The 24854-nt window shown below is 39.5% G+C and overlaps 2 protein-coding genes across 3 annotated transcripts in view; one reads left to right on the top strand and one right to left on the bottom strand.

Moving 5' to 3' along the window:
* The window catches only part of spg11 (SPG11 vesicle trafficking associated, spatacsin), a 393853-nt gene extending 383926 nt beyond the window's left edge, over positions 1-9927 (top strand). The window contains exon 42 of the mRNA XM_073869041.1: positions 9917-9927. The gene's annotated coding sequence lies outside the window, so the exon portion shown is untranslated. The remainder of the gene's footprint in view (positions 1-9916) is intronic.
* On the bottom strand, positions 803-18955 carry rfx7b (regulatory factor X7b). 2 transcript variants are annotated; one of them, XM_055192010.2, is made up of 10 exons: positions 18529-18955; positions 17122-17155; positions 11101-11186; positions 9766-9804; positions 8379-8501; positions 8189-8305; positions 7981-8065; positions 7680-7887; positions 7118-7419; positions 803-6899 (listed from the first exon to the last, which is right to left on the bottom strand). In XM_055192010.2, exons 1-10 carry the CDS (start codon positions 18624-18626, stop codon positions 3408-3410), a joined length of 4584 nt encoding a protein of 1527 aa, XP_055047985.2. In that variant the 5' UTR covers positions 18627-18955; the 3' UTR covers positions 803-3407. The 2 variants fall into 2 exon arrangements, with proteins under 2 accessions (XP_055047985.2, XP_055047986.2); XM_055192011.2 differs by lacking the exon at positions 9766-9804.
* Between the last annotated feature and the right edge of the window lie 5899 nt (positions 18956-24854).

Genomic DNA, 24854 nt, shown 5'->3' with positions numbered 1-24854 from the left:
GCATCTTAATTTAAGAATTTTAAGAGATTTTGACTGAAAACATAGAAGAATTCTTTTCTTGAAAATCATTTTTTGCAGTGTAAAGACAATTTATGACATAAAACATTTAAAAACTTCAAATTTGAATTAAACAAAACATTAAATGATACAATACTGTTGTACTTAATTACTTACTTTATTTTTTAAGTACAAAATCTAAAAATTTAAGAATAAAAAAAATCTTAAATTAAAAAATTCTTATAAATAACAACTTTTTCCTAAACACTTTATTCAAGAAATATTTTCTTACCCCATTGGCATGAGTTTTTTGCTTATTTTAAGCACAACTTTACTAGACTCATTTTGTTAGGTAATTTTGCTCATCAAGAAAATACATCTTGATTTAAAACAAATTAGATATTTGTACTTAAAATAAGACAAAAATACAAAGATGAAAGTCATTTTTTGCAGTGTAAGTCTTATTTTTCTGAAGTTTAATTACACAGAATTTGATAAATTAATGTATTTTAAAAAATGTCATAAAACTGGCCCCATCTTATCCACAATGATCAAAGTTATAACCTCATATTCTGGATTGCTTAAATCAAACATAAATATAAACTTATGTTTATGCTTATTAGGATTTAGCTTTAAGTTTTGGATGCAGGCATACATCTGGTTCACTACTAGCATTTGATTGGATAGCGTCAGTGACATCACAGTCATGTCACACTTGATATGAGCTCACATCAGCAATACTGATAAACACCAGCAGAGGGCGACAACAAGTAAACCACAAGCATCTAAAAAAACCAAACGCACATTATTGTTTAAAAAAATGTTTATAGGCTATTAAAACCACTAAAAAAATCTCACCAGTGAGTACTTTCCATTGGAAAAAAAGAAAATGAAAAAAAAAAAAAAACATCGCTGAAACGCATCTGCAATATTAACAAGCTACTGTCCACGTAGAGCAAAGAAACCAGCAAATCTGAGGCTCAAATCTGACAGAAATAATGAAGACATTTCTCTACCAGATGACCACTTCACATCAGACCTACAGCTGAATCAATCCTCGTCTAGCAAAACAGGATTGTAGTCTTAACCCAAACAAACAAACAAACAAACAAACAAACAGTTATTAATCAGTGCACTGATAAATGCAGCAACATAAAAAATATTTACAGCTTTCTTTACATAGAGATTTTTTTTTAATATATATATATAAAACGAAGAAAATTGAAGATATATGTAAAAAGAAATAAAAAAAGACAAACAACATTCATGAACAGAAACATACAGACTTCTTTTAACTTAGTAAACATCATAAAATGCATATAGCTTTTGAAGAACTACTGTAGCGTCACCTCACGTTCTGGTCCACAGAAACCAGAGCTCTGATTGGTTAAGGGAGTGCTCACTACCGTATAGATACATGCGCAGATACAGTCGCTTTATAACACGGTGAAGCACTTTAATCTCACGTTTTCATAATGTGATTTAAATTTTCATATCTTATTCTCAGGTATGAGAAGTTGTACACCGCGGATCTCATTGAGATTAGAGCTCATTGCTACAGAAGGCAATTATTCATTGATGTCGTGAGTAATTCCCCGTTTGCTATTTGTCGTAAAAAGAAAAACAACATGGGCAACGATTGTTACATTAAAAACTTTTCACAAATAAAACATTTTTTTTAGTGCAATAAAGATGAAGGTTTGTACGTATTTCGAATGGTTTCCAGTGTCTGCTCTGTCTGCACACCACATTTAGCTATGTCACATTAAAATGAACGCCTTTATATTTAAGTCGTATCGCAATAAATCCATGCTATAATATCCCTCTCGGTTTACACAACACATCTGCGTATGCAGGAACCAATAAACTCCTATGAAATAAACATCAGCAAGCTACAGACTCAAAAGACAGCATTAACTAGTACATCACATGAAGCCAGGAACGAAACAGGCGAGCTATCGTGCTGCTATGGACTCAGCATCTTCTGTTTTGGTAAGGGCACTCTCATCTACCTACTATTATCACCATTATAGAGCGGCTTGATAACATGGAAATTTCATGATGACCACTATGTCCTTTTTACAAATGCGGCACTACCGTAACGTCTACAAACAGCCAAAGTCAGTCAGCCTTCATCAACTTCTATAACATGCTCGCCGGTCCGTAGTTATCTGTACATCCAACGTGTCTGTCATATACATAATTTACACAAATAAGAATTCATCTAGGTGGTAACCGTTTACCACAGCCCGACAACGAGATCGAGTCCTACGCGATGTTGGAAAATCAACGATGGACCTCGCGACCTCTTTTTATTCTTCAACAGCTTCTCTTTGGTATGGAGAAAGTTAAGGCTGGAGAAACTAGACAGGTTTGCCTGTTGATCTCAAGTTAGTCACATCCTTAAAATGAATACCTAGCCATCACCATACCATAAGAAACTAGCGATCATCGATGGACAGACCTATTAATGGCTAGCAACCCTCTGCAGAGATGATCAGTGCGAACTCTTAACCGAAGACATCGAGTGCATTACAAGAACGTTCCTCTCGAATTTCAAACGCCAGGTGGAATAAAAGGGCTGTGGACTGTAAAAATAAGGCAGACGATTCTTTTCCCATTTTTTTTTTGTTCGAAACAACAGCAAAAACAGATATAGCAAAAATCTCATTCCTCCTCAACAGTTTTGTTTTAACAGTACAAGTATTATGGCCTTAAAAATCCTTTTTGCAAAAATGAGTCAATTATTTTTCAAAACAAAAACAAATAATGGTTTACGGATGAGATTCTTGACGTCAGCACCAAATAGCACCTTAAATCATTGCAGTTCATTGAACTGACGATATGTAAAAAAGTCACAATTTGCTGCTCGTCTGCCCTTGGGTCCCACAGCCACAATTCAACATATTTAGACGACCGTTTTGTACAGAAAGGAACTTTTCCCAAAGTCAATGATTTGTCACTTGGAATATTGCATTTCGTTGAAATACAAGAACAAATTATGCATGCAGGTCTCAATATCCACTATGACTTTAGTGGAAGCAAAAATCAATGAAATCAAGTATATGCCTGCGATAAGATTGTGCGCCAGCTATATCGAACATATATTACTATAAGTTGGAAATATTTGACCGTCAACTATGAATGACTTTTGAATGAAGAGAAATGACTGGAATGACCTGTTAAACAGTAATACAATAAAACTTCAGATATAAAGTTCAGATAAAGCACATGCCTGTAAGAGATTTACTTCAGGCTGGCACTTCACACACTGGACAGTCCAAAGCGTCCAGATTTTTGCTGCACAGACACGCAAAAACTTCACGATACCAAAAACAAAAACTCTGAACAGAAACCATAAATATAAACAATGACAACAACATTAACAACAAAGGAACAGCATTATCTCATTATCCCAACATTTCCACGGTCGACTGGTCTTTGTTCTCCAGCCAATCGAAACCAGCAGAGTTCACAGTATCACTGCAAATCTGTTGAAACAGAGGATCGTTCTTCAGTTCTTCCAGTGTGGCGTCTTCATATTGGTCCTGCGGTTGACTGGGGTCGAACAGCAGATTGGGGTCTAAAGTGTTCAGGTCATTAATGCTACTGGAGAGGTCAGAGCTCAACCGGATATCGCTGGAGAAGTCGGAGGCGACGGCACTGAGTTCCGATGCCACCTGCCCAACGAGTTGTGAACTAGGGTTGAGTCCGTCCTCCCCCAAGAGGTCCTTAACGGTGGAGTTAAAGTCCAGTTGATCTTGTTGCTCCCTATCAAAATCTTGCTGCGAGGTTTGAGACAACAGGTGCTGTTGGCCGATTTCTGTATCGTCTTGTAACTGTTGTTGGTCTGGCATCTGCAGCTGTTGGTCCTGGAGTTGGAGCTGTTGATCTTGGAGCTGCAGTTGTTGATTCAGAAGCTGTAGCTGTTGATCTTGTAGCTCCAACTGTGGTTCTTGAAGTTGAAGCTCTTCTTGTTGCTGCAGTCCAGAGGCTGATTGTGCTTGGCCGTCGTCAGCGGAGAAGGTCACCTGCTCTTCTCCCCCCGTGCTTATAAGGTAACCCGTCTTCTGGAAGTCAAAAGGTGAAGGGCTTGAATCCAGAGGCAACTGCTGGTTCTGATGGTTGGGGCCTGCTGGGAAGCCTTGTGTCGTCTCCAAGATTTGGGTTAAATTCATCCGTGCCGTGTAGTTGGCGGGCAGATTATTTACGCCAAGACCTCGCACTGTATCGTCTCCATCTGTGTCCATCTTGCTAAGAAGTACGGTGGTAATCTTAGTGCTGTTGTTTTGCTGTACCTGGTGACTGCCAGGAAGAAGCTCAGACTGCATCATGATATTTAACGGCACCGATTGACTCCTCTGAGCCAAACTGCTGGCGCTGACCACAGACTGGTTGTTGGAGAGAATGCTCAGGACCTCGGATGTCAGGGGGCAGTTAAAGGGAGACACAACAGACCTTGGGGTGGTGAGCGTTTGTGCAGTGGTGCCACTAAGATTTCGCTGCCGAACCGCTGGACTGACACTACGACACCTGAACGTCCCACCCCCTGAGATAGATGTGTTTCCTGTCCCTTTGTTGTCTAATGGAGCTGGGACGGCAAAACTTTCTTGCTTGCTACTAGGGGCAGTTTGCTGTCCAGTTTGCTGCACTGGAGACACAGTTGTCAATCTTCCCAAATTCCCATCTTGATGTCTTGACTGAGACTGGAGGGATTGGCCTGGGATGGCAAAGGCATGTGGTTTGCGGAAGTGATCTTCAACTAGATCCTGGTAACTAGGCAGAATACCAATGGTGGTGGTGTTAGAGATAACAGGAGACCCTGCAGTGCTGTTATACCTGTTGTTGATCCACTCTAGTTTTGCTTTATCTGGGTGAGTGGCCATAGGCCTCTGCATGGGTTTCACTGGACTACTAGACACAACGCTACCATCGTGATAACTAGTTATACTGGAGTTAATAGGGGTAAAAGCGAAGGGGTTGCGACATTCAACGGGGCTCGGAGGGACACTGCTACTGCAGTTTGACAGAGGAGTGCTGATGGGTGTATGCCTTCCGCCTAAGATGCTATCCACTGGAGTAACAGGTGCCATTCGAGAACAAGGGCTTTCTCTGGTCAAGCCATGTCCCCCTGGTAGCATCTCAGAGGTAGGAGTTGGAGTAGGCGTCGGTGTTGGTGTAGGAGTCGGTGTTGGTGTGTGGATCGGTGTGGCGCTACTATGAGAAGAGTGATAGAACTGTGTACTGGTCTGATGAGGGGACAGGATTGTTCCTTGGCCAACTGTTGCTTGACCTTGTAGAGATATGTCCACGCAACTCAAGTATGATTGCAAACTGCTATTCAGCTTCATTTGTTCTTCCATTTGTACGAGCTCTTCAACAATACTGTCCTGGGTCATATCATCATCGTTGAATGGGAAATAGTCCATACTGGTCTGAGCCCCTGCAAAATCAACAATGTCCTGCTGAAGTGCGAGCTGACTGGAGCCCTCGGGGGCCTGAGCCATCAACGGTAATGGATTAGCTGCAATCTGTTTATGTTCTGCTTGTATTTGTTGTGAGTAGTTTTGCAATGAGCTCTTAAGCTCACTAACAACAGAGGCCTGCTGAGAAACCGCATTGGTGATCTGTTGTTGAGCTGTGATCTGCTGGAGTAAGGAGTGATCTGTAGCTGTGACCGTTTCACTAGGGATTATATCAGCTACTTCATTCTCGTTTTGTAAAGAGCTCTGAGGATTAACAGTCGGAGAGGCGTTTAAAGTTCCGATGGGAGTATCGGAAAGAGCCAGGATTTGAGTTGGAAGGGAGTTTGTCTGTTTCAGTGTAACTTTGCATGGAGCGCTCTCTGGTCTCGCTGGGGTTCCCGGTCTTTGAATCTTCTTGGCTGCTATTACAAGACCAGGCCTGGGATTAGTGTTAACATCAAAAGGTTGCTGGGAAATGAAAACCCTTTTAACTGGGATGGTGTGCGTTTCCAGAACGGATGCAGAGCGTTTCCGGGGGCTTTTTGGACCGGGACCAGCATCTTTAAGAGAAGTGCTTACAGTTGCAAAAGTCCCAATAGATGACATTCCAGGATCTGCATTCTGGTTGGTAACAGTTAAATACAAGGTGCTTTCCTGGTCATTGTTGTTATTGCTGCTTGGGGCAACAGCCCCCATGATTGTACTCGAAGGGGTTGCAGAGTCACTCTTTGCACGGTTTGTCACTCTTTCAGGCACAGGGGACGCCTTAATAAGGAGAGACGGTTCACTGGAAGCCCTGAATTTAGTGGCTCGTTCATTCTTTTGTCCTGTATTCGCCCCAGATGCCGTGCTTTGTTTGTCAACAGCAGAGCTACGGTCATTCACAGCTTCCAATGTCAATCTGACCTCACTGGTGCTGGATACTGATGGTGTTGGGGTCACGGAAGGACGTCCAGCTTTCCCGACCCCAGTAACCTGAGGTGGCATGGCAGAAGCACCATTCTGAGCTTGCTGGGTCTGGTTAGCTTCTTCCTGGGACACTGTGCTACTGATGCCAGCGGAGGCAGGTCGCAGTGGGGTCGGAGTATTACTACTGCTGCCGCTACTGTTGGGTGCTAGTGATATTGCGGTCATCTTGACCACATTTACAGAACTAACATGAGATGTGGGCATCACCGTCTTGATTGGACTATTGGTGATGAGGAGTGTTGGGGGCGAGCGTAGGGAAATGGCGCTGGTGGCTGAGGGTTTGGGTAATATCTGGGCATATCTGTGTCTGGCAAGCCTGTCCCCGACTGGGCTGACAGGGACATTTTGGGGGGCTTTTGGAGACTGCTTAACAGGCTGTGTCACAACCTGGAAGTTCACAGGTACAACTTTTCCCTCTGCTGCCCCAACAGGACTTGGAGAAGTCATTAGTTGTCTGCTTCTTTGAACCTGTAAATCATACAAATAAACAACAATTCATTATGGACCCTACAACAAACTGAAGAACAATTTATGCCTGTTTCAACGCGTACTTATTTTAGTGTCAATACTAAAAAAGACTTTATTTTGTCCACCTAAAGGGGACAGTGCTGTAGTATGAAATTAGCGTACATGCAATTTCTGTGTTAAGTCCATTTTTCTATAAGCATCCACACAAATCTCCTTACCGTGATGGGACTTGGTACTGCAGTTACTACAATGCCTATGGTGGGCTGAGGGGACAGCAATGCTGGACTTCCAGATGTGAGACTGCACCCTGGGCCTGGCGTGCCCGCCTCCGCTCTCCTAGCCTGGGCATCAGTGGGCAGAGGTGAGGTGAGCTTCTGTTCTTGCTGTTTCTTCTGGATCTTGCGCTGTAGCTGCTGTTTGGCATCTACAGAAGGTGAAGGAAGGGTCTTCACCTGGGGCTGAAATGCATTCGCTTCACCAGTTGGCACAAACGCAGAGGCTGGCGTAGGGGTTTTCATACCTGGAAGTTGAATCAAAAGTACTGAAGTTTAAACCAACATTGTTTGAAAGCAACATACATAAACAGAAAACGTTTGTTTGTGGATCAGTGACACAGCTTTCAAACGGAGTAAATTCAAATCCGTGTCTTCCTTTTCCCAACACTGGGTTTGAACATACAGAGCCGTTTCTGTCCACAGACAATGTCAAATATTTTCTTCCTTCACAAAGTATCACTAGTTTTGTATGTGTGGATATGGCAGTAATGTTGTCACGTCTTGCCTGTTGGGGTTCCAGTCATAACAGTAAGAGCCGCCATGGACTTAGTGCCAATGTAGTGACTGTTGAGTAGAAATCGGGCCAGTTCCTCCACACTGTCAAACTGGCGACTCAAAACCTTCTGAGCCCATTCACACACCAGACCACAGGCGGCTAAACGCATCTCATCCTCAGCGTTGGGAGACTGACCCGTCGACTCCAACAACTCACACTTACAGAAGCACGAGAGACAGAAGACACATTTCAAAAAAATGAATGAGGTTTATTTGTCTTAATATTGATTTGACAATAAGTCAATACTCACCCCATCACCTGCTTTGTGTAAATCCAGGTTAGGGAGTGACGGCATGTGAACGAGTGCTTTCTTCCTCAGACCACTGTAGCAGTACGTAATGCACGGTTAAGGTTTAGTTCAGTTTGATGGGTGTAGGGATGCAGAAATCACACGCTTCACTTTTAATGCATACTTGGGTTTCTCAGATTCAAATATCTGACCACATAAAAAAGGATATTTTGATTTCCCTCTCATGCCCAAACGCCGTGCCTTCATGTTAGGAAAAACATTTTTCATGATCTTTCCAAAATCGGCAGCGCTTAATGGATGGTAGCCCAGATTGTCGCAGTAACTCCTGAAACACAGCAAAGATCAAGCAACAAAATACACAAATGATGGGCACACAAACATCTGCAAAACACACTTACTTGTATTCATCATACACCTCTTGTTTTGGCAGCGAGGTTTCCGGGTGCTCTTCCAAATGATTCCGAATCCAATTGAAAGCGTACATCTGTTGAGTCCGACTGGACGACATTGAATTCTGGTCACTTAGGAGAAAACCAAGCAAGAGGAAAGTTTAACAAATGGATTCTGTAGCCTCTGAAAACCGAGTGTATGTTTTCTTTGGTCCCTCACATCACATCATTTAAAGGCACAGTTCACCCAAGAATGAAAACTTTTTCTCATCAAGTCTCCCACATGTCAAGCCAAACCTCCACTGCAAAAAATGATTTACAAGAAAAAAAATTCTTAGTAAAAATATCAAAAAATTCCCAAATTAAAATGCTATTTCTTGATAAGCACAACTACCCAAGAAAATAAGTCTCGTTTTTAGACCAAAAATATCAAATTTAAGTGATTTTGTGCATAAACAAGCAAAAAAATCTGCCAATGGGGTAAGCACGTTTTTCTTTAATTTTTCTTTAATTTAGTTTTTAAGAAAAAAAATTTTGCTTACCCCATTGACAGATTCTTTTTTTTTTTTTTGCTTGTTCTATACACAAAATCACCCAAACTTGATATTTTTGGTCTCAAAACTAGACCCACTTTCTCGGGCAGCTCTGCTCATCAAGAAAAAGCACCTCAACCTAAGAATTTTTTGATATTTTTACTGAAAACAAGACAAAAATGCTTAGAATTTTTTCTTGAAAATCATTTTTTTGCAGTGCACATTAACCAATCAGGAGTTTTAAAGGTGCAGTGTGTAAATTTTTGCGGCATCTAGTGGTGAGGTTGCACATTGCAATCAATGGTTTAGTTCACTGCTCACCCCTTGCTTTTAAAACGCATAGAGGAGCTACGTTAGCCGCCACCGGACAAACATGTCATCGTCGGAGAGACAACTCAGTAAAAAAAGTTTGTCCGTTAAGGGCTTCTGTAGAAACATGGCGGCACAAAATGGTGACTTCCATGTAAGGGGACCCTCGGTGTGTGTAGATAAAAACGTCTCATTCTAAGGTAATAAACACATAACGGTTCATTATAAAAAGGTCTTTATACACCAGTGATAATATAGTTTTGTATAATATTTAGCATTTATGTCAAGAGATCCTTCTAAAAATTACACACTGCACCTTTAAGAACAAATATTTAAAAATTATTAAAGCAAGATGCCTTTTCTTGATAAGCAAAATGACATAAGAGAATAAGATTATTAATTATTAATATTAATTTTAAGTTGCATGGAACAGAGTGACCATTTCTCTCATACAGGTCTAGATGATAATGAAGGTGAGTAAATGATGGCATTTTTGGGTGCACTGCTCCTTTAAGAATGTTTTTCCCTTTAATATATTTGGAAAGTTTTAATACCATAATGCCGGACTCGCAGAACCTCTCTGAGTTTCAGTTCTATGTTGGGAACATCATGTTGGAAAAAAGGGGTGAACATGACAGACACATAATAAACAAATGATAAAATACAGAAAGCTGATATTGCAATGTCATAATCTCAGGGCTGTCAATCAATTAAACATTTACTTAATACATTGCAAATAAAAACAAAATATTTTCTCATAAATAAACACAATACAATCACATTAGATTGAGTCAAGCACCGAATAAACATTTACAACTCAATATATTGTTTGATTTATTTTCATATTATTAAAGTGGCCTGTGGTCCATACTGTACGTGTATGAGGTGGACGGACGCTACATGATTTTCACAAAATTCTTACCAGTAGCATCTAGGTTTCATTAGCTTTGCATTTCATATCAGTGTTTTATATGGAAAATATGACATACAGATCAAGAGACACAAATCATTCATTTATAATAATTAACATGTTTAATTGACAGCCCTACATATTTTACACAAAATCAATGTAAATGATGAAATGTCTAGCTCGCATGACACAATACAGAATGATAAATGGACGAAAGACAAACTATAAATGCAAAAGTATGAAATATTACAACAGAAAATGATCAAGATGATGACTTTCAACTCGGACTACTTGATTTTGTTTAATAGATGGATGTTTAAAGTAAATGAATCCCACTGATCTATATAAATGACGGGAATGTGCATTACATCACAATTGTGAAGCCACCGCGCCGCCATATTGGTATGCCCAAACATTAGATTAATACGATGTTATCAATTTTTAATGATAAAACAGTACTTTATCAGTCTTTAATTTTATATCTGAAGCACACAAACATCCTAATCATGTACATAGTTATTTATTTAAAGTTGTACAATTTACGTTTTAAACTGTGAGTTACTATACATTCATCTTCATTACAGTATCAGAATATCAGAATATAACAATTAACGTACACATATCCTAAAAATGAATCTTGTGTGACTGATATGCTGTAAACCGGGTGAATTTAGATCATGATTAGTCAATGACACACTCTGTTGGTTGGGAATACCAAGATGGCCGCTCAAACTCTTCTGGTGGCTTCATTTCTCGCCGTTACGTTAGCGTACTCTGCGCAATCCAGTCATTTATATACTAATCAGTGATGAGGCCATATAAAAATGTAAACACCAAACATGCAAGCTAAAATAGCGCAATATTACAGCAACACCAAAACTGCAATAATATCGTAATATGATACAATACTACACTTGTTGAAATAAAAAGAACAGGGATGGTGTGATGAATGTGATATTAGTTTGAAAAGATGATGTACCTCTTCTCATGGACACTGCTGGGACCAGAAGGCAACTGGAGGTAGAGGTAGAGTTTCTCAATGTCTGTAAACTTCTCAATATCTTGCTGTGTGAACAAAGGACATGGAGAGGAATTATATTATTTATATTACAAATATTAAAACAAATTATATTAGAACTGACAGAACATTAGTGGGGCTTCCATCCAAACCTGAAGCAAATCTTTTTAAAATTAAAAAAAAAACATTAAGTTGTTTGAGCGTAACCTAGTAATCAACTGTAAATAAAACAAGGCACGATTAGTAAATAGAGGATTTAATAACGATTTGGCAAGTTATACATTTACTACACTGCAAAAAAAAATTTCTTAGTATTTTTGTCTTGTTTTTTATAAAATATCTAAAAATTCTTGAATTAAGATGCTTTTTCTTGATGAGCAAGATGACCCAAGAAAATACATCTTGTTTTTAGACCAAACATATTTAATTTCGGTGATTTTCTGCATAAAACAAGCAAATAAATCTGCCAATGGGTAAGCAAAAAAATCTTAAACGTTTTTCTAAAACACTAAATTCAAGAAAAATTTGCTTACCCCATTGGCAGATTTTTTGCTTGTTTTATGCACAAAACCACTTAAATTTGATATTTTTTGTCTAAAAACTAGACTGATTTTCTTGGGTCGCTTTGCTCAACAAGAAAAAGCATCTTAATTTAAGAATTTTTTGAAATTTTTACTGAAAACAAGACAAAAATACTAAGAACATTTTTTCTTGAAAATAATTTTTTGCAGTGTAGCAGTGCAGCTTTTTTTAATTGTGAAACTGCATGCTGTGAAGAAGAAATGCATTACGACGACGTCAAGCCCATATATGGTAAAGACAACGTCGGCTAGATGATCAGTCACGTGGGTTTAATGTTCGATACATCCGAATTTATTTGACAAATGAGTTTTCACATGGCAAAATATTACTCTCTTACTTTGTATTTTAGCCTTGTTTTTAGTAAACATATCTAAAAATTCTTAAATCAAAATGTAATTTCTTGATGCGCAAAATGACCTAAGAAAATAAGTCTAGTTTTTAGACAAATTTAAGTGAATTTGTGCTTAAAACAAGCAAATAAAATCGGCAAACGGGGTAACGGGGGTTTCTTTCTAACCTCATTGGCAGATTTTTTGCTTACTTAATTCACTTTATATTTTGTTCCTAAAAAACATATTTTCTTTGGTCATTTTGCTAATCAAGAAAATACATCTTTATTTAAATTTTTGCATTTATTTTTTTCCGCATAAGTTAAAATCCACCTCAAACGAGTGTAATACATTTTTGCGAATTAATGGATTTATATTTGAAATCAGGTGTTTCCATCACTCGTTTCTTAAGCGATATTTGAAAATGCACATAAAATCAGAGTGATGGAAACCCAGCTAATGATGTTAAGCCAAACACCAATTATAATGACATGAATGTAATGTAATAAAGTATTTTACATTATTGAAGTTTGATTTTGTGATATTAAACTTTTGTGGTATTATACGGGTCCCGCACGGCCTATGACATCAGTGTTTTCAGCTCAACAGGGCTGGTCGGACAGGGAGAGCGATTTGGCTCTCATGCACACAATACTGTATGCGTCTGTGCATACGACCAACAACAGTGAACCTGCAATTCTGCATGAGTCTCAGCCGGTTGCCATGTAAACCCTGACAGTAAACATGCATGTGTCAATGCTGCTGACACGCTCACAACAGCATCTTTTCAGCGTGGACTCCGCCCCGCATCGCTTTCAATTGGCTCGTGAGTATGAATACCTCTCACCTCTTCCTGTTCTATTTGTCTCTTTGTTGCTAGGGGAAACCAGCGTTCATGAATGAGGCGAGACGTGACAGCCAATGAGCATTAAATAAAAGAGATATACTCGCTTCTTAAACACACAGTGTGATGGATCAGGTAAGGCTTCAACTAACCTCTTATTCAATGTTATTGCGCAAGTTTAAACTGCAAGTTAATATATGAAACACACATCCAGACTTACACTGCAAAAAGTGACTTTCTTACTTAGTATTTCTGTCTTATTTTCACAAAGTAGAAATATCTAAAAGTTCTTAAATCAAGATTTTTTTTCTTGATGGGCAAAATGACCTAAGAAAATGAGTCTAGTTTTTAGACATAAATTATAAAATTTAAGTGAATTTGTGCTTAAAACAAGCAAAAATATCTGCTAATGGTGTGAGAAAATTTAGCTTGAATTGTTTAAGAAAAAAGAAAACTTATAGATTTTATTCCTCACCCCATTGGCAGATATTTTTGCTTGTTTTAAGCACAAATTCACTTAAATTGTATATTTTTGTCTAAAAACTAGACTTATTTTCTAATGCTGCGTTTAGACCAGCCGCGGTAGAGGCGTCAACCGCGAGTGATTTCAATGTTAAGTCAATGTAAAGACGCGTTGACGCGCGTCTGGAGGTCTCGCGACGCGAATAAGGCATTTAGCGCGTAGACATGATTCTGTCTCATTCGCGGGTCTAGTTTGCGCAAATTGAGCGTTGCCACGGTAAACACGCAAGTTGAAAATTTTGAACTTTGGCGGATTATCAGGAGCTTGCTCTAGTAGTGACGTGATTACAGGAAGTGAGCGGAGTCGCAGAAGCTTGTCCCATGACGCAAATTTCCGCGTGAATGTCTCGATTACTAGAATTTCACGCGCAAATGAAGCGAGTACACCCAAACTGCTCAAGCGGCAAACCAGGCACGGTAGACGCAACCTTGACGCCTCAAACGCGGCTGGTGTGAACCCACGGTTAGGTCATTTTGCTCATTAAGAAAAAGCATTTAATTTGAGAATTTTTTTATATTTCTACTGAAAACAAGACAAAATACTAAGTAAGAAAGTTATTTTTTGCAGTGTACAGTCAAAAACTTACATGCAGCTCCTTTAATGGATACGTAGCTATTGCGTAATAAGTACATGTTTGATAAGAACAAAAAGAGAATGCAGAAGTCCTGAAGCACAAGTTTAGAAATAAATCATTCCTGGAATTACAAATGTTTTCCATGAATTGGCAGAGCAACTGTTTATTTACCGTAACTACAAGTGTTGGTTTGTCACTGAACAATGACCAACATACATAAGCACAGTAACCTTAAGAAGAACAGCAAGTGACTGTTTCACATTTAGTGAGAATTTAATTCTAGAGCTTTTATTATATGAAATATTAACATTTATGCATTTAGCAGACACTTTAATCTAAATCAACCTACAGTGTATTTAAGATATAAAAGATATATGACCTTTGTGCTATTAATGCAATACTCAGAAACACAACAGGAATATAACTGCTACATCTATTCATATGTAGAAATAAAGTATACACACATTCACTAAATATAACTTACAAATCACTTTTCACACAAACACTGTTAAAACAATGTTTAATTTCTGTTATAATCTAGTTGCCAAAACCTCACAAATATTTCTATATAAAAAACATGAAAACCCTAGTAATAAAACTGTAATACCTTAATCATCATCTGGACAATATACAACCAGAGAGAACAAACAACTGCACAACACATACTCTATATCCCATAATGCAATGCAGTTAGTGCCTTTATTTTCTGTTACCACTAAACATATATACTTTTCTAGGCAATATTTACTTTTAAAGGGGACTTTTTTTAAGATGTTAAATTTAATATTTGGTGTCCCCAGAGTACATATGAGAAGTTTTAGCAGAAAATATCATCTAGATAATTTATTATAACATGTTAAAATTGACTATTTGTAGGTGTGAGCAAAAAAGTGCTATTTTTGGGTGTGACCTTTAAAATGCAAATGAGCTGATCTCTGCACTAAATGGCAGTGCTGTGGTTGGATAGGGAAGAAAACTGGACACACCACATGTAGCTAATTGAGATGTAACAATATTTATTTACACTACAGTCTGAAACAATGTACACTACATGTACACTACAGTCTGAAACAATGTACACTTCATGTACAATACAGTCTGAAACAATGTACACTACAGTCTGAAACAATGTAACACTATGCGTACACTACAGTCTGAAACAATGTACACTACAGTCTGAAACAATGTAACACTATGCGTACACTACAGTCTGAAACAATGTAACACTACGTGTACACTACAGTCTGAAACAATGTACACTTCATGTACAATACAGTCTGACACAATGTACACTACATGTACACTACAGTCTGAAACAATGTACACTACAGTCTGAAACAATGTAACACTATGCGTACACTACAGTCTGAAACAATGTACACTACATGTACACTACAGTCTGGAACAATGTACACTACAGTCTGACACAATGTATGCTACGTGTCGTGTACACTACACTCTGAAACAATGTACACTGCGTGTACACTACGGTCTGAAACAATGTACTCTACATGTACACTACAGTCTGAAACAATGTACACTACAGTCTGAAACAATGTAACACTACGTGTACACTACAGTCTGAAACAATGTAACACTACGTGTACACTACAGTCTGAAACAATGTACACTTCATGTACAATACAGTCTGACACAATGTACACTACATGTACACTACAGTCTGAAACAATGTACACTACAGTCTGAAACAATGTAACACTATGCGTACACTACAGTCTGAAACAATGTACACTACATGTACACTACAGTCTGAAACAATGTACACTACGGTCTGAAACAATGTACGCTACGTGTACACTACACTCTGAAACATATACACTGCGTGTACACTACGGTCTGAAACAATGTACGCTACGTGTACACTACGGTCTGAAACAATGTACTCTACGTGTACACTACGGTCTGAAACAACGTACACTACAGTCTGAAACAATGTACTCTACGTGTACACTACGGTCGTAAACAATATACGCTACGTGTACACTACAGTCTGAAACAATGTACGCTACGTGTACACTACGGTCTGAAACAACGTACACTACAGTCTGAAACAACGTACACTACAGTCTGAAACAAGGTACACTACATTATGAAGCAACATACACTACAGTTTGAAACAATGTACACTACATGTACACTACAGTCTGACACAATGAACGCTACACATCCACTATAGTCTGGCACAATGTACACCAAGATACATTACAGTCTGAAACAAGGTACACTACATTATGAAGCAACATACATTATAGTTTGAAACAATGTACACTACAGTCTTAAACAACGTACACTACAGTCTGAAACAAGGTACACTACAGTCTTAAACAACGTACACTACAGTCTTAAACAACGTACACTAAGATACACTACAGTCTGAAACAATGTACACTACATTATGAAGCAACGTACACTACAGTCTAAAATAATTGTACATTACAGTCTGAAACAACGTACACTACAGTCTGAAACGACGTACACTACAGTATGAAGCAAACTACAGTCTGAAACAACATACACTACAGTCAGAAACAACGTACACTACATTATGAAGCAACGTACACTACAGTCTAAAATCATTGTACATTACAGTCTAAAACAACAACAATAACAGTCTGAAACAACGTACACTACAGTCTAAAACGTACACTACAGTCTGAAACAACGTACACTACAGCCTGAAACAACGTACACTACATTATGAAGCAAAGTGCACTACAGTCTGAAGCAATGTGCACTACAGCCTGAAACAACATTTACTACAGTCTAAAACAATGTGCACTACAGTTTGAAACAACGTATGCTACATTATGAAACAACGTGCACTACATAATAAAGTGCACTGATGTAGTAAGATACGTCAGTGCTAATTTTTTCAGCCTGGTCAGCTCTTTATTTTAGTCTAGGACTAGTCTAATCCCGGTACCATAGTCTGAAACACTATAAGTAGATACATTTATTCATAATGCTAATAATTGGGCCATACATTCTTCAGTCACATCTTTTACTTTAATATAGGCAGTTATATTAACTGTTGAGGTCACGTGTGAGTGTGTGTGCATTTATACTCACATACAGAAAAAACATACAGTTACACCAGAGAGAGACTTACCAATATACTTTCCACTTTTGATTGTACAGATTTGCTGTAAACCAACAAAAACAAAGAATAGATTGTTAGATCGTATGAGCATCAGGTACAGTTAATGCATTCAAGGTCCTGAGATCGAACCTATGACCTTTTTGAACTTAACTACAGAAACAGGTAGAAAAACATGACATGCTTATGGATTGAGTGTCTGATAACAGACCCCGCTTGTGGTGTGCTTGTTGTTTTTATAAGATAGAAAACACACAAGCCCTCTTGTATATAAAGGTCGAGTCAGTACAGGTGTATCTCTAAATCACCTGCTCTTCTGGTTCTGTTGATATTCTGCTTCTATTTAAAGTATAGGCAGTGTGTTATATACAATACGTCTAATCTATTCAAGCAGACATTGCAATAAGATTTTCATCTCACTGCTGACACAGGAAATATACGTTTCTGCGAAGAGTTGAGCAAACATCAGATTAGTAGTAAAATCTGATCTAAATGCTGCATAACGCTTAATCGCGACTAATCATTTGCAGAATAAAAGTTTTTGTTTACACATGTGTAAAAATGTTATATATGTGTGTGTGTGTGTGTGTAACATGATGTCTATAATAATTCTGTATATATAAATACACACAAGTATGCATGTATAATTTTAAGATTTTTTTATATTAAGTATAAATTTATATTATTTATAAATTATATTTAAATATAAAAATGTATATTCACATGTAAATATTTTCTTCAATATTTACATGAATCTGTGTGTATTTATATATACGAAATTATTATACACACGGCACACACACACATATAAATATATATGTAAATAATATATATATATATATGATGTAAACAAAAACTTTTATTCTGTAAATGATTAGTCCCGATTAATCGTTATGCAGCCCTACCACTATCTGTAGGACAACCCAAAACACTAGTCAGACATACTGAGAGTTAACTTTCACCATATAATCATATATTCTTATGTGCAAATAATATATCTGTCTTATTAAAATAAATAATCACCCCCCCCCCCCATCATGCACTGATCAGACAGCTAATATAAAAACAGAGATCATTCTGTCATGCAAACTCCATACAAACAATCAGACATCATCACATACAATGTATCAGACATCTAAAGCAACATAATCGGACACTATCCCAAGCAATGACATGCAATGCAACAAAATCGTTAACATCATAAACAATCAGACATGTCATGCAATAACATCAGACATCCTCACGCAAAAAACACGTAAACAATCAAACACGTCTGACAAAATCAGACAGTAGGCAAATGCAAAACATCAGATGCATGCAAGGTGCTTTCCCTCTCTGTGTATGTGTGTCAGGGTACAGATGTGCACGAGATGGTGCTGCTGTGTGTTTTTCAGATCAGACAGTAATCGGACATCTCACCAAATTGAGTTTTTGATCTTGTTGTACTGCAGCGCCGTGGCCTCGGGGGTCTGCAGGGACCCGAGAGCACCGGGCTGCTGTTTCTGATCATCAGCCATCACGGTGAGGAGGAGCAGGAGGAGGTGGATGAGGAGGAAGAGGAGCAGGACAGCTTCAGCGTGTAGGCCTCATCCGAGCGCATATCGCTCGGTGCTGAGATCAGACGAGCCTTCAGCACCCGTACGGACCGAGCAGCGCGGCCCCGGAGGGCGGATTCACGTGCATCGACAGCGACGGTCGAGAACCGGATAGGAAAAACAAGGAGATCTTCGGTGCAGCGGACAGAAACAGCAGCAGCCGCCACGGACCGAGCTGCTGCGGGCAGGCATAGACTGCGCATGTGCAGAGGAGTGAGGCGTGCGTGCGCGCGCCCTGTGTTTTCTCACATGCTCGTTAATCCGCCAAATCATTCTAAAATGTAATAATAAATACATGTTTCTGTGAGGGTTTACTATGGGATATTTTCATAAATATTATTATGTTATTACATCGATGAATGTCTTCATTGACAAAGGGTCTGTTTAAATACAAACACTTGCGATCATGGCCACTTGAGAGCGCATGCGCACGACAGGAGCTAAACAAGCAAGACTGTCCCAGATGATCTGCAAAATGTCAAAGCCAAGTGCACACTATAATCCACACTATATAACTCTCTTGTTGTTATATATGTATGTATATATATATGTTCATATGAAAAAAAAAAAATATATATATATATATATATATATATATAATCCACACTATACCTGCATCTGAAATCGCCTACTTCCATACTAGTATGCGTATAAGACGAACACTTCTATCTCACACTTACCAAAATTAAACATGTTTTTTTTGTTGGACAAAGTGTAGTAGCCATGTTTTTTTGGTGTATTGATTACTTTAACAAAACCATGGTTTGAAAACCATATAAAAATAAAACTATGGTTATTTTGTGCCCATAGTTTTACTAACCATGTGTTACTGTATTTACTGTTTCTGTACAAAAATATTTTTACTTATGAGTTTTCGTAAGGTATTCAAATATGATTTGTAATATATTTCAAAATATACATGTACTGAAACATATTTTGAAATATGTTTACAAAAATGCTTAGTGTTTTTTGGCCATTTTAGTATTTTTTTAAAATATTATTTTAAAAAGAAATATATTTTAAAGGTTTTATATGTATGTTACATTTAAAGAAAAACTTGATAAAAACCCGTAACCATAACAGGTTTGAAAATATTAAAGTTAAATTTATTTTTAACTGCAAATGTATTATAATTTTATATTTTATATATATTTTGCCCAGAAATATCTTATTTGCTGTATGGGTTGTAAAATTAGAAATGTATTTGTTGCCCCTGAAATAGTTTTTGACATACATTTTAATGTATGAAGGGTTAAATATATTTAATTAAGCTTTACTTTTTATAAAATGTATTTAGCATATATGGGCGCGTGGGGCACAAAAAGTGAGAGGAGTGCAAACGTTACCCCATAGGTAGGGTTCATTGTAACAAAAGGAGGGTTTGTTGTATCACCTGCTAGAAAATGTACTTTAAACATAAATAATTCAATCAAATTCTATCTATATACTAAAGGTGGATATTGCTTATATATCTGCCTATAATAGAGAGATATACACATTCATCCATCCATCATCCTTCATCTAACCATCCGTCTATTATGCAGCAATGCATACAAAATAAATTTAAGATAAAAATCATAATAGTGAGTTATTTCCCCTGATATTGTATTAACAGTTATCATTTTAATTAAAAGTATTTGCATTGCTTTCATTTTATTATCATTGCATACCTGAGACTGTGTGACAACTAACACCGCTGTGTAAAATTTTTTTCAATCCCAGCTATCAGTTACTAGCAGTTGTTGACATGTTTCAAAATGCTGTTATATTTTAGGTAACAAGACAGTGATTAAAATAATATAAGGTTGGATTTGGTGATTTACACACCCTACTCAGAAAAAAAAACGTAAGATGAAGAAATGTACTTTCATGCCTCCAAATCAGTCTTTGTTCAATATCTTAACCAAAACACATCAAAACTTTTCATAAATTCACAGAAGATTTTCTGACAGTAAGAGAAAAAGACCAAAAGCACAGATTGATCGGTCCTGTAGAAATATGTAAAGAAGTCATGTTACAATTAACATTTACACGTTAGTTTGTGCCCCGCTCACCCCTATATTTAAAGATAGTTTTGGCCAGAGAAATGTATTTTTGCTGTATGGGAATGAACTATGAATACCAGAAAGTTGAGAGTGACACCAAGAAAAGTTGCAGGCTTGTTTGATCCCAGAATTCACAAATACTGATCAAATGTATATTGTAGCTTGATTGGTCTGTAAGTTAGCCTACTGGATAAAACCATCTGCCAAGTCCATAAATGTAAATATAACACTTATACTGCAAATACATCATGTGGTCAACATCATGTAAACAAGTGGTCAAGTGCAAGACCACAAGTGTGAGTATTTAGACAGGCCCAAACTTTTAAATGTATTTTACGTAACACATAATTCTCTGAAGTGCTTTGGAGTACCCTGTGTCAAAACTATTTAATACTATCATTACCATGTTACCACCACGGCAGTCTATAATGTTTAAAAACAATGAAGCGGGTTGGCTTTGGAATAGGATTGCTGTATAAAACATTCAATTAGCTAGAAAAAAAATTCCTTAGGATGTGTAAACGGGAGTGTGTTTACTTGTATTGTCTATTCTATACTGCCCTCTGCTGGTATGAATCTGTACTGCCCTCTGCTGGTGTGAATCTGTACTGCCCTCTGCTGTTGTGAATCAGTACTGCCCTCTGCTGGTGTGAATCTGTACTGCCCTCTGCTGCTGTAAATCTGTACTGCCCTCTGCTGTTGTGAATCTGTACTGCCCTCTGCTGTTGTGAATCTGTACTGCCCTCTGCTGGTGTGAATCTGTACTGCCCTCTGTTGTTGTGAATCTGTACTGCCTTCTGCTGGAGTGAATCTGTACTGCCCTCTGCTGCTGTGAATCTGTACTGCCCTCTGCTGTTGTGAATCTGTACTGCCCTCTGCTGGTGTGAATCTGTACTGCCCTCTGCTGCTGTTAATCTGTACTGGCCTCTGCTGCTGTGAATCTGTACTGCCCTCTGCTGTTGTGAATCTGTACTGCCCTCTGCTGGTGTGAATCTGTACTGCCCTCTGCTGTTGTGAATCTGTACTGCCCTCTGCTGTTGTGAATCAGTACTGCCCTCTGCTGGTGTGAATCTGTACTGCCCTCTGCTGGTGTGAATCTGTACTGCCCTCTGCTGTTGTGAATCTGTACTGCCCTCTGCTGTTGTGAATCAGTACTGCCCTCTGCTGGTGTGAATCTGTACTGCCCTCTGCTGGTGTGAATCTGTACTGCCCTCTGCTGCTGTGAATCTGTACTGCCCTCTGCTGGTGTGAATCTGTACTGCCCTCTGCTGGTGTGAATCTGTACTGCCCTCTGCTGCTGTGAATCTGTACTGCCCTCTGCTGTTGTGAATCTGTACTGCCCTCTGCTGTTGTGAATCAGTACTGCCCTCTGCTGGTGTGAATCTGTACTGCCCTCTGCTGTTGTGAATCAGTACTGCCCTCTGCTGCTGTGAATCTGTACTGCCCTCTGCTGGTGTGAATCTGTACTGCCCTCTGCTGGAGTGAATCTGTACTGCCCCTCCTGTTGTTGTGAATCTGTACTGCCCTCTGCTGTTGTGAATCTGTACTGCCCTCTGCTGCTGTGAATCTGTACTGCCCTCTGCTGTTGTGAATCTGTACTGCCCTCTGCTGTTGTGAATCAGTACTGCCCTCTGCTGGTGTGAATCTGTACTGCCCTCTGCTGTTGTGAATCAGTACTGCCCTCTGCTGCTGTGAATCTGTACTGCCCTCTGCTGTTGTGAATCTGTACTGCCCTCTGCTGGTGTGAATCTGTACTGCCCTCTGCTGTTGTGAATCTGTACTGCCCTCTGCTGTTGTGAATCAGTACTGCCCTCTGCTGGTGTGAATCTGTACTGCCCTCTGCTGGTGTGAATCTGTACTGCCCTCTGCTGCTGTGAATCTGTACTGCCCTCTGCTGGTGTGAATCTGTACTGCCCTCTGCTGGTGTGAATCTGTACTGCCCTCTGCTGCTGTGAATCTGTACTGCCCTCTGCTGTTGTGAATCTGTACTGCCCTCTGCTGTTGTGAATCAGTACTGCCCTCTGCTGGTGTGAATCTGTACTGCCCTCTGCTGTTGTGAATCAGTACTGCCCTCTGCTGCTGTGAATCTGTACTGCCCTCTGCTGGTGTGAATCTGTACTGCCCTCTGCTGGAGTGAATCTGTACTGCCCCTCCTGTTGTTGTGAATCTGTACTGCCCTCTGCTGGTGTGAATCTGTACTGCCCTCTGCTGTTGTGAATCTGTACTGCCCTCTGCTGTTGTGAATCTGTACTGCCCTCTGCTGGAGTGAATCTGTACTGCCCTCTGCTGGTGTGAATCTGTACTGCCCTCTGCTGGTGTGAATCTGTACTGCCCTCTGCTGTTGTTAATCTGTACTGCCCTCTGCTGCTGTGAATCTGTACTGCCCTCTGCTGTTGTGAATCTGTACTGCCCTCTGCTGTTGTGAATCTGTACTGCCCTCTGCTGGTGTGAATCTGTACTGCCCTCTGCTGGTGTGAATCTGTACTGCCCTCTGCTGTTGTGAATCAGTACTGCCCTCTGCTGCTGTGAATCTGTACTGCCCTCTGCTGGTGTGAATCTGTACTGCCCTCTGCTGGAGTGAATCTGTACTGCCCCTCCTGTTGTTGTGAATCTGTACTGCCCTCTGCTGGTGTGAATCTGTACTGCCCTCAGCTGGTGTGAATCTGTACTGCCCTCTGCTGGAGTGAATCTGTACTGCCCCTCCTGTTGTTGTGAATCTGTACTGCCCTCAGCTGGTGTGAATCTGTACTGCTCTCTGCTGGAGTGAATCTGTACTGCCTTCTGCTGGTGTGAATCTGTACTGCCCTCTACTGGTGTGAATCTGTACTGCCCTCTGCTGGTGTGAATCTGTACTGCTCTCTGCTGGAGTGAATCTGTACTGCCTTCTGCTGGAGTGAATCTGTACTGCCCTCTGCTGCTGTGAATCTGTACTGCCCTCTGCTGTTGTGAATCTGTACTGCCCTCTGCTGGTGTGAATCTGTACTGCCCTCTGCTGGTGTGAATCAGTACTGCCCTCTGCTGCTGTGAATCTGTACTGCCCTCTGCTGCTGTGAATCTGTACTGCCCTCTGCTGCTGTGAATCTGTACTGCCCTCTGCTGCTGTGAATCTGTACTGCCCTCTGCTGTTGTGAATCTGTACTGCCCTCTGCTGGTGTGAATCTGTACTGCCCTCTGCTGTTGTGAATCAGTACTGCCCTCTGCTGCTGTGAATCTGTACTGCCCTCTGCTGCTGTGAATCTGTACTGCCCTCTGCTGGTGTGAATCTGTACTGCCCTCTGCTGGAGTGAATCTGTACTGCCCCTCCTGTTGTTGTGAATCTGTACTGCCCTCTGCTGGTGTGAATCTGTACTGCCCTCAGCTGGTGTGAATCTGTACTGCCCTCTGCTGGAGTGAATCTGTACTGCCCCTCCTGTTGTTGTGAATCTGTACTGCCCTCTGCTGGTGTGAATCTGTACTGCTCTCTGCTGGAGTGAATCTGTACTGCCTTCTGCTGGTGTGAATCTGTACTGCCCTCTACTGGTGTGAATCTATACTAAAACCAAACACAGCACAGCAGAAAAAAAAATATTTTTTAAAAGTTTTTGATGAGTGACTTTTGTGGCTGAATTTCAATGACTATATTATAAAACTACTAAAAGTTGTACAATTGTTTGTTTTTAGTAGTGTTGTTGTACTTGAGACCGGTCTCAAGATAATTTTTTGATGGTTTTGGTCTAGTCTCAGCCTTGACTGTCTTCTGTCTCATTCTTGTCTTGGTCTCTAGATTTTATTTCAAGACCACAACTGCGGGAATTACACTAGATTGCTGATGTATTGTCTGATTTATGTGTAAACATCATTTACACTCTGCTGGTGTGAATCTGTACTGCCCTCTGCTGTTGTGAATCTGTACTGCCCTCTGCTGTTGTGAATCTGTACTGCCCTCTGCTGGAGTGAATCTGTACTGCCCTCTGCTGTTGTGAATCTGTACTGCCCTCTGCTGGTGTGAATCTGTACTGCCCTCTGCTGTTGTGAATCTGTACTGCCCTCTGCTGGTGTGAATCTGTACTGCCCTCTGCTGTTGTTAATCTGTACTGCCCTCTGCTGCTGTGAATCTGTACTGCCC

Source organism: Misgurnus anguillicaudatus, chromosome 6, assembly GCF_027580225.2.
Source record: "Misgurnus anguillicaudatus chromosome 6, ASM2758022v2, whole genome shotgun sequence".
Classification (NCBI taxonomy): domain Eukaryota; kingdom Metazoa; phylum Chordata; class Actinopteri; order Cypriniformes; family Cobitidae; genus Misgurnus; species Misgurnus anguillicaudatus.
This window is presented reverse-complemented; position numbering and strand designations above follow the sequence as displayed.

Coding starts and splice junctions, on each gene's coding strand:
- rfx7b (XM_055192010.2), bottom strand. CDS start 18,626: ATGGCTGATGATCAGAAACAGCAGCCCGGTGCTCTCGGGTCCCTGCAG. Junction 11,187..17,121: donor CAAAAGTGGAAAGTATATTG/GTAAGTCTCTCT, acceptor TTGTTCACACAG/CAAGATATTGAGAAGTTTAC. Junction 6,900..7,117: donor CAGTACCAAGTCCCATCACG/GTAAGGAGATTT, acceptor TATGATTTACAG/GTTCAAAGAAGCAGACAACT.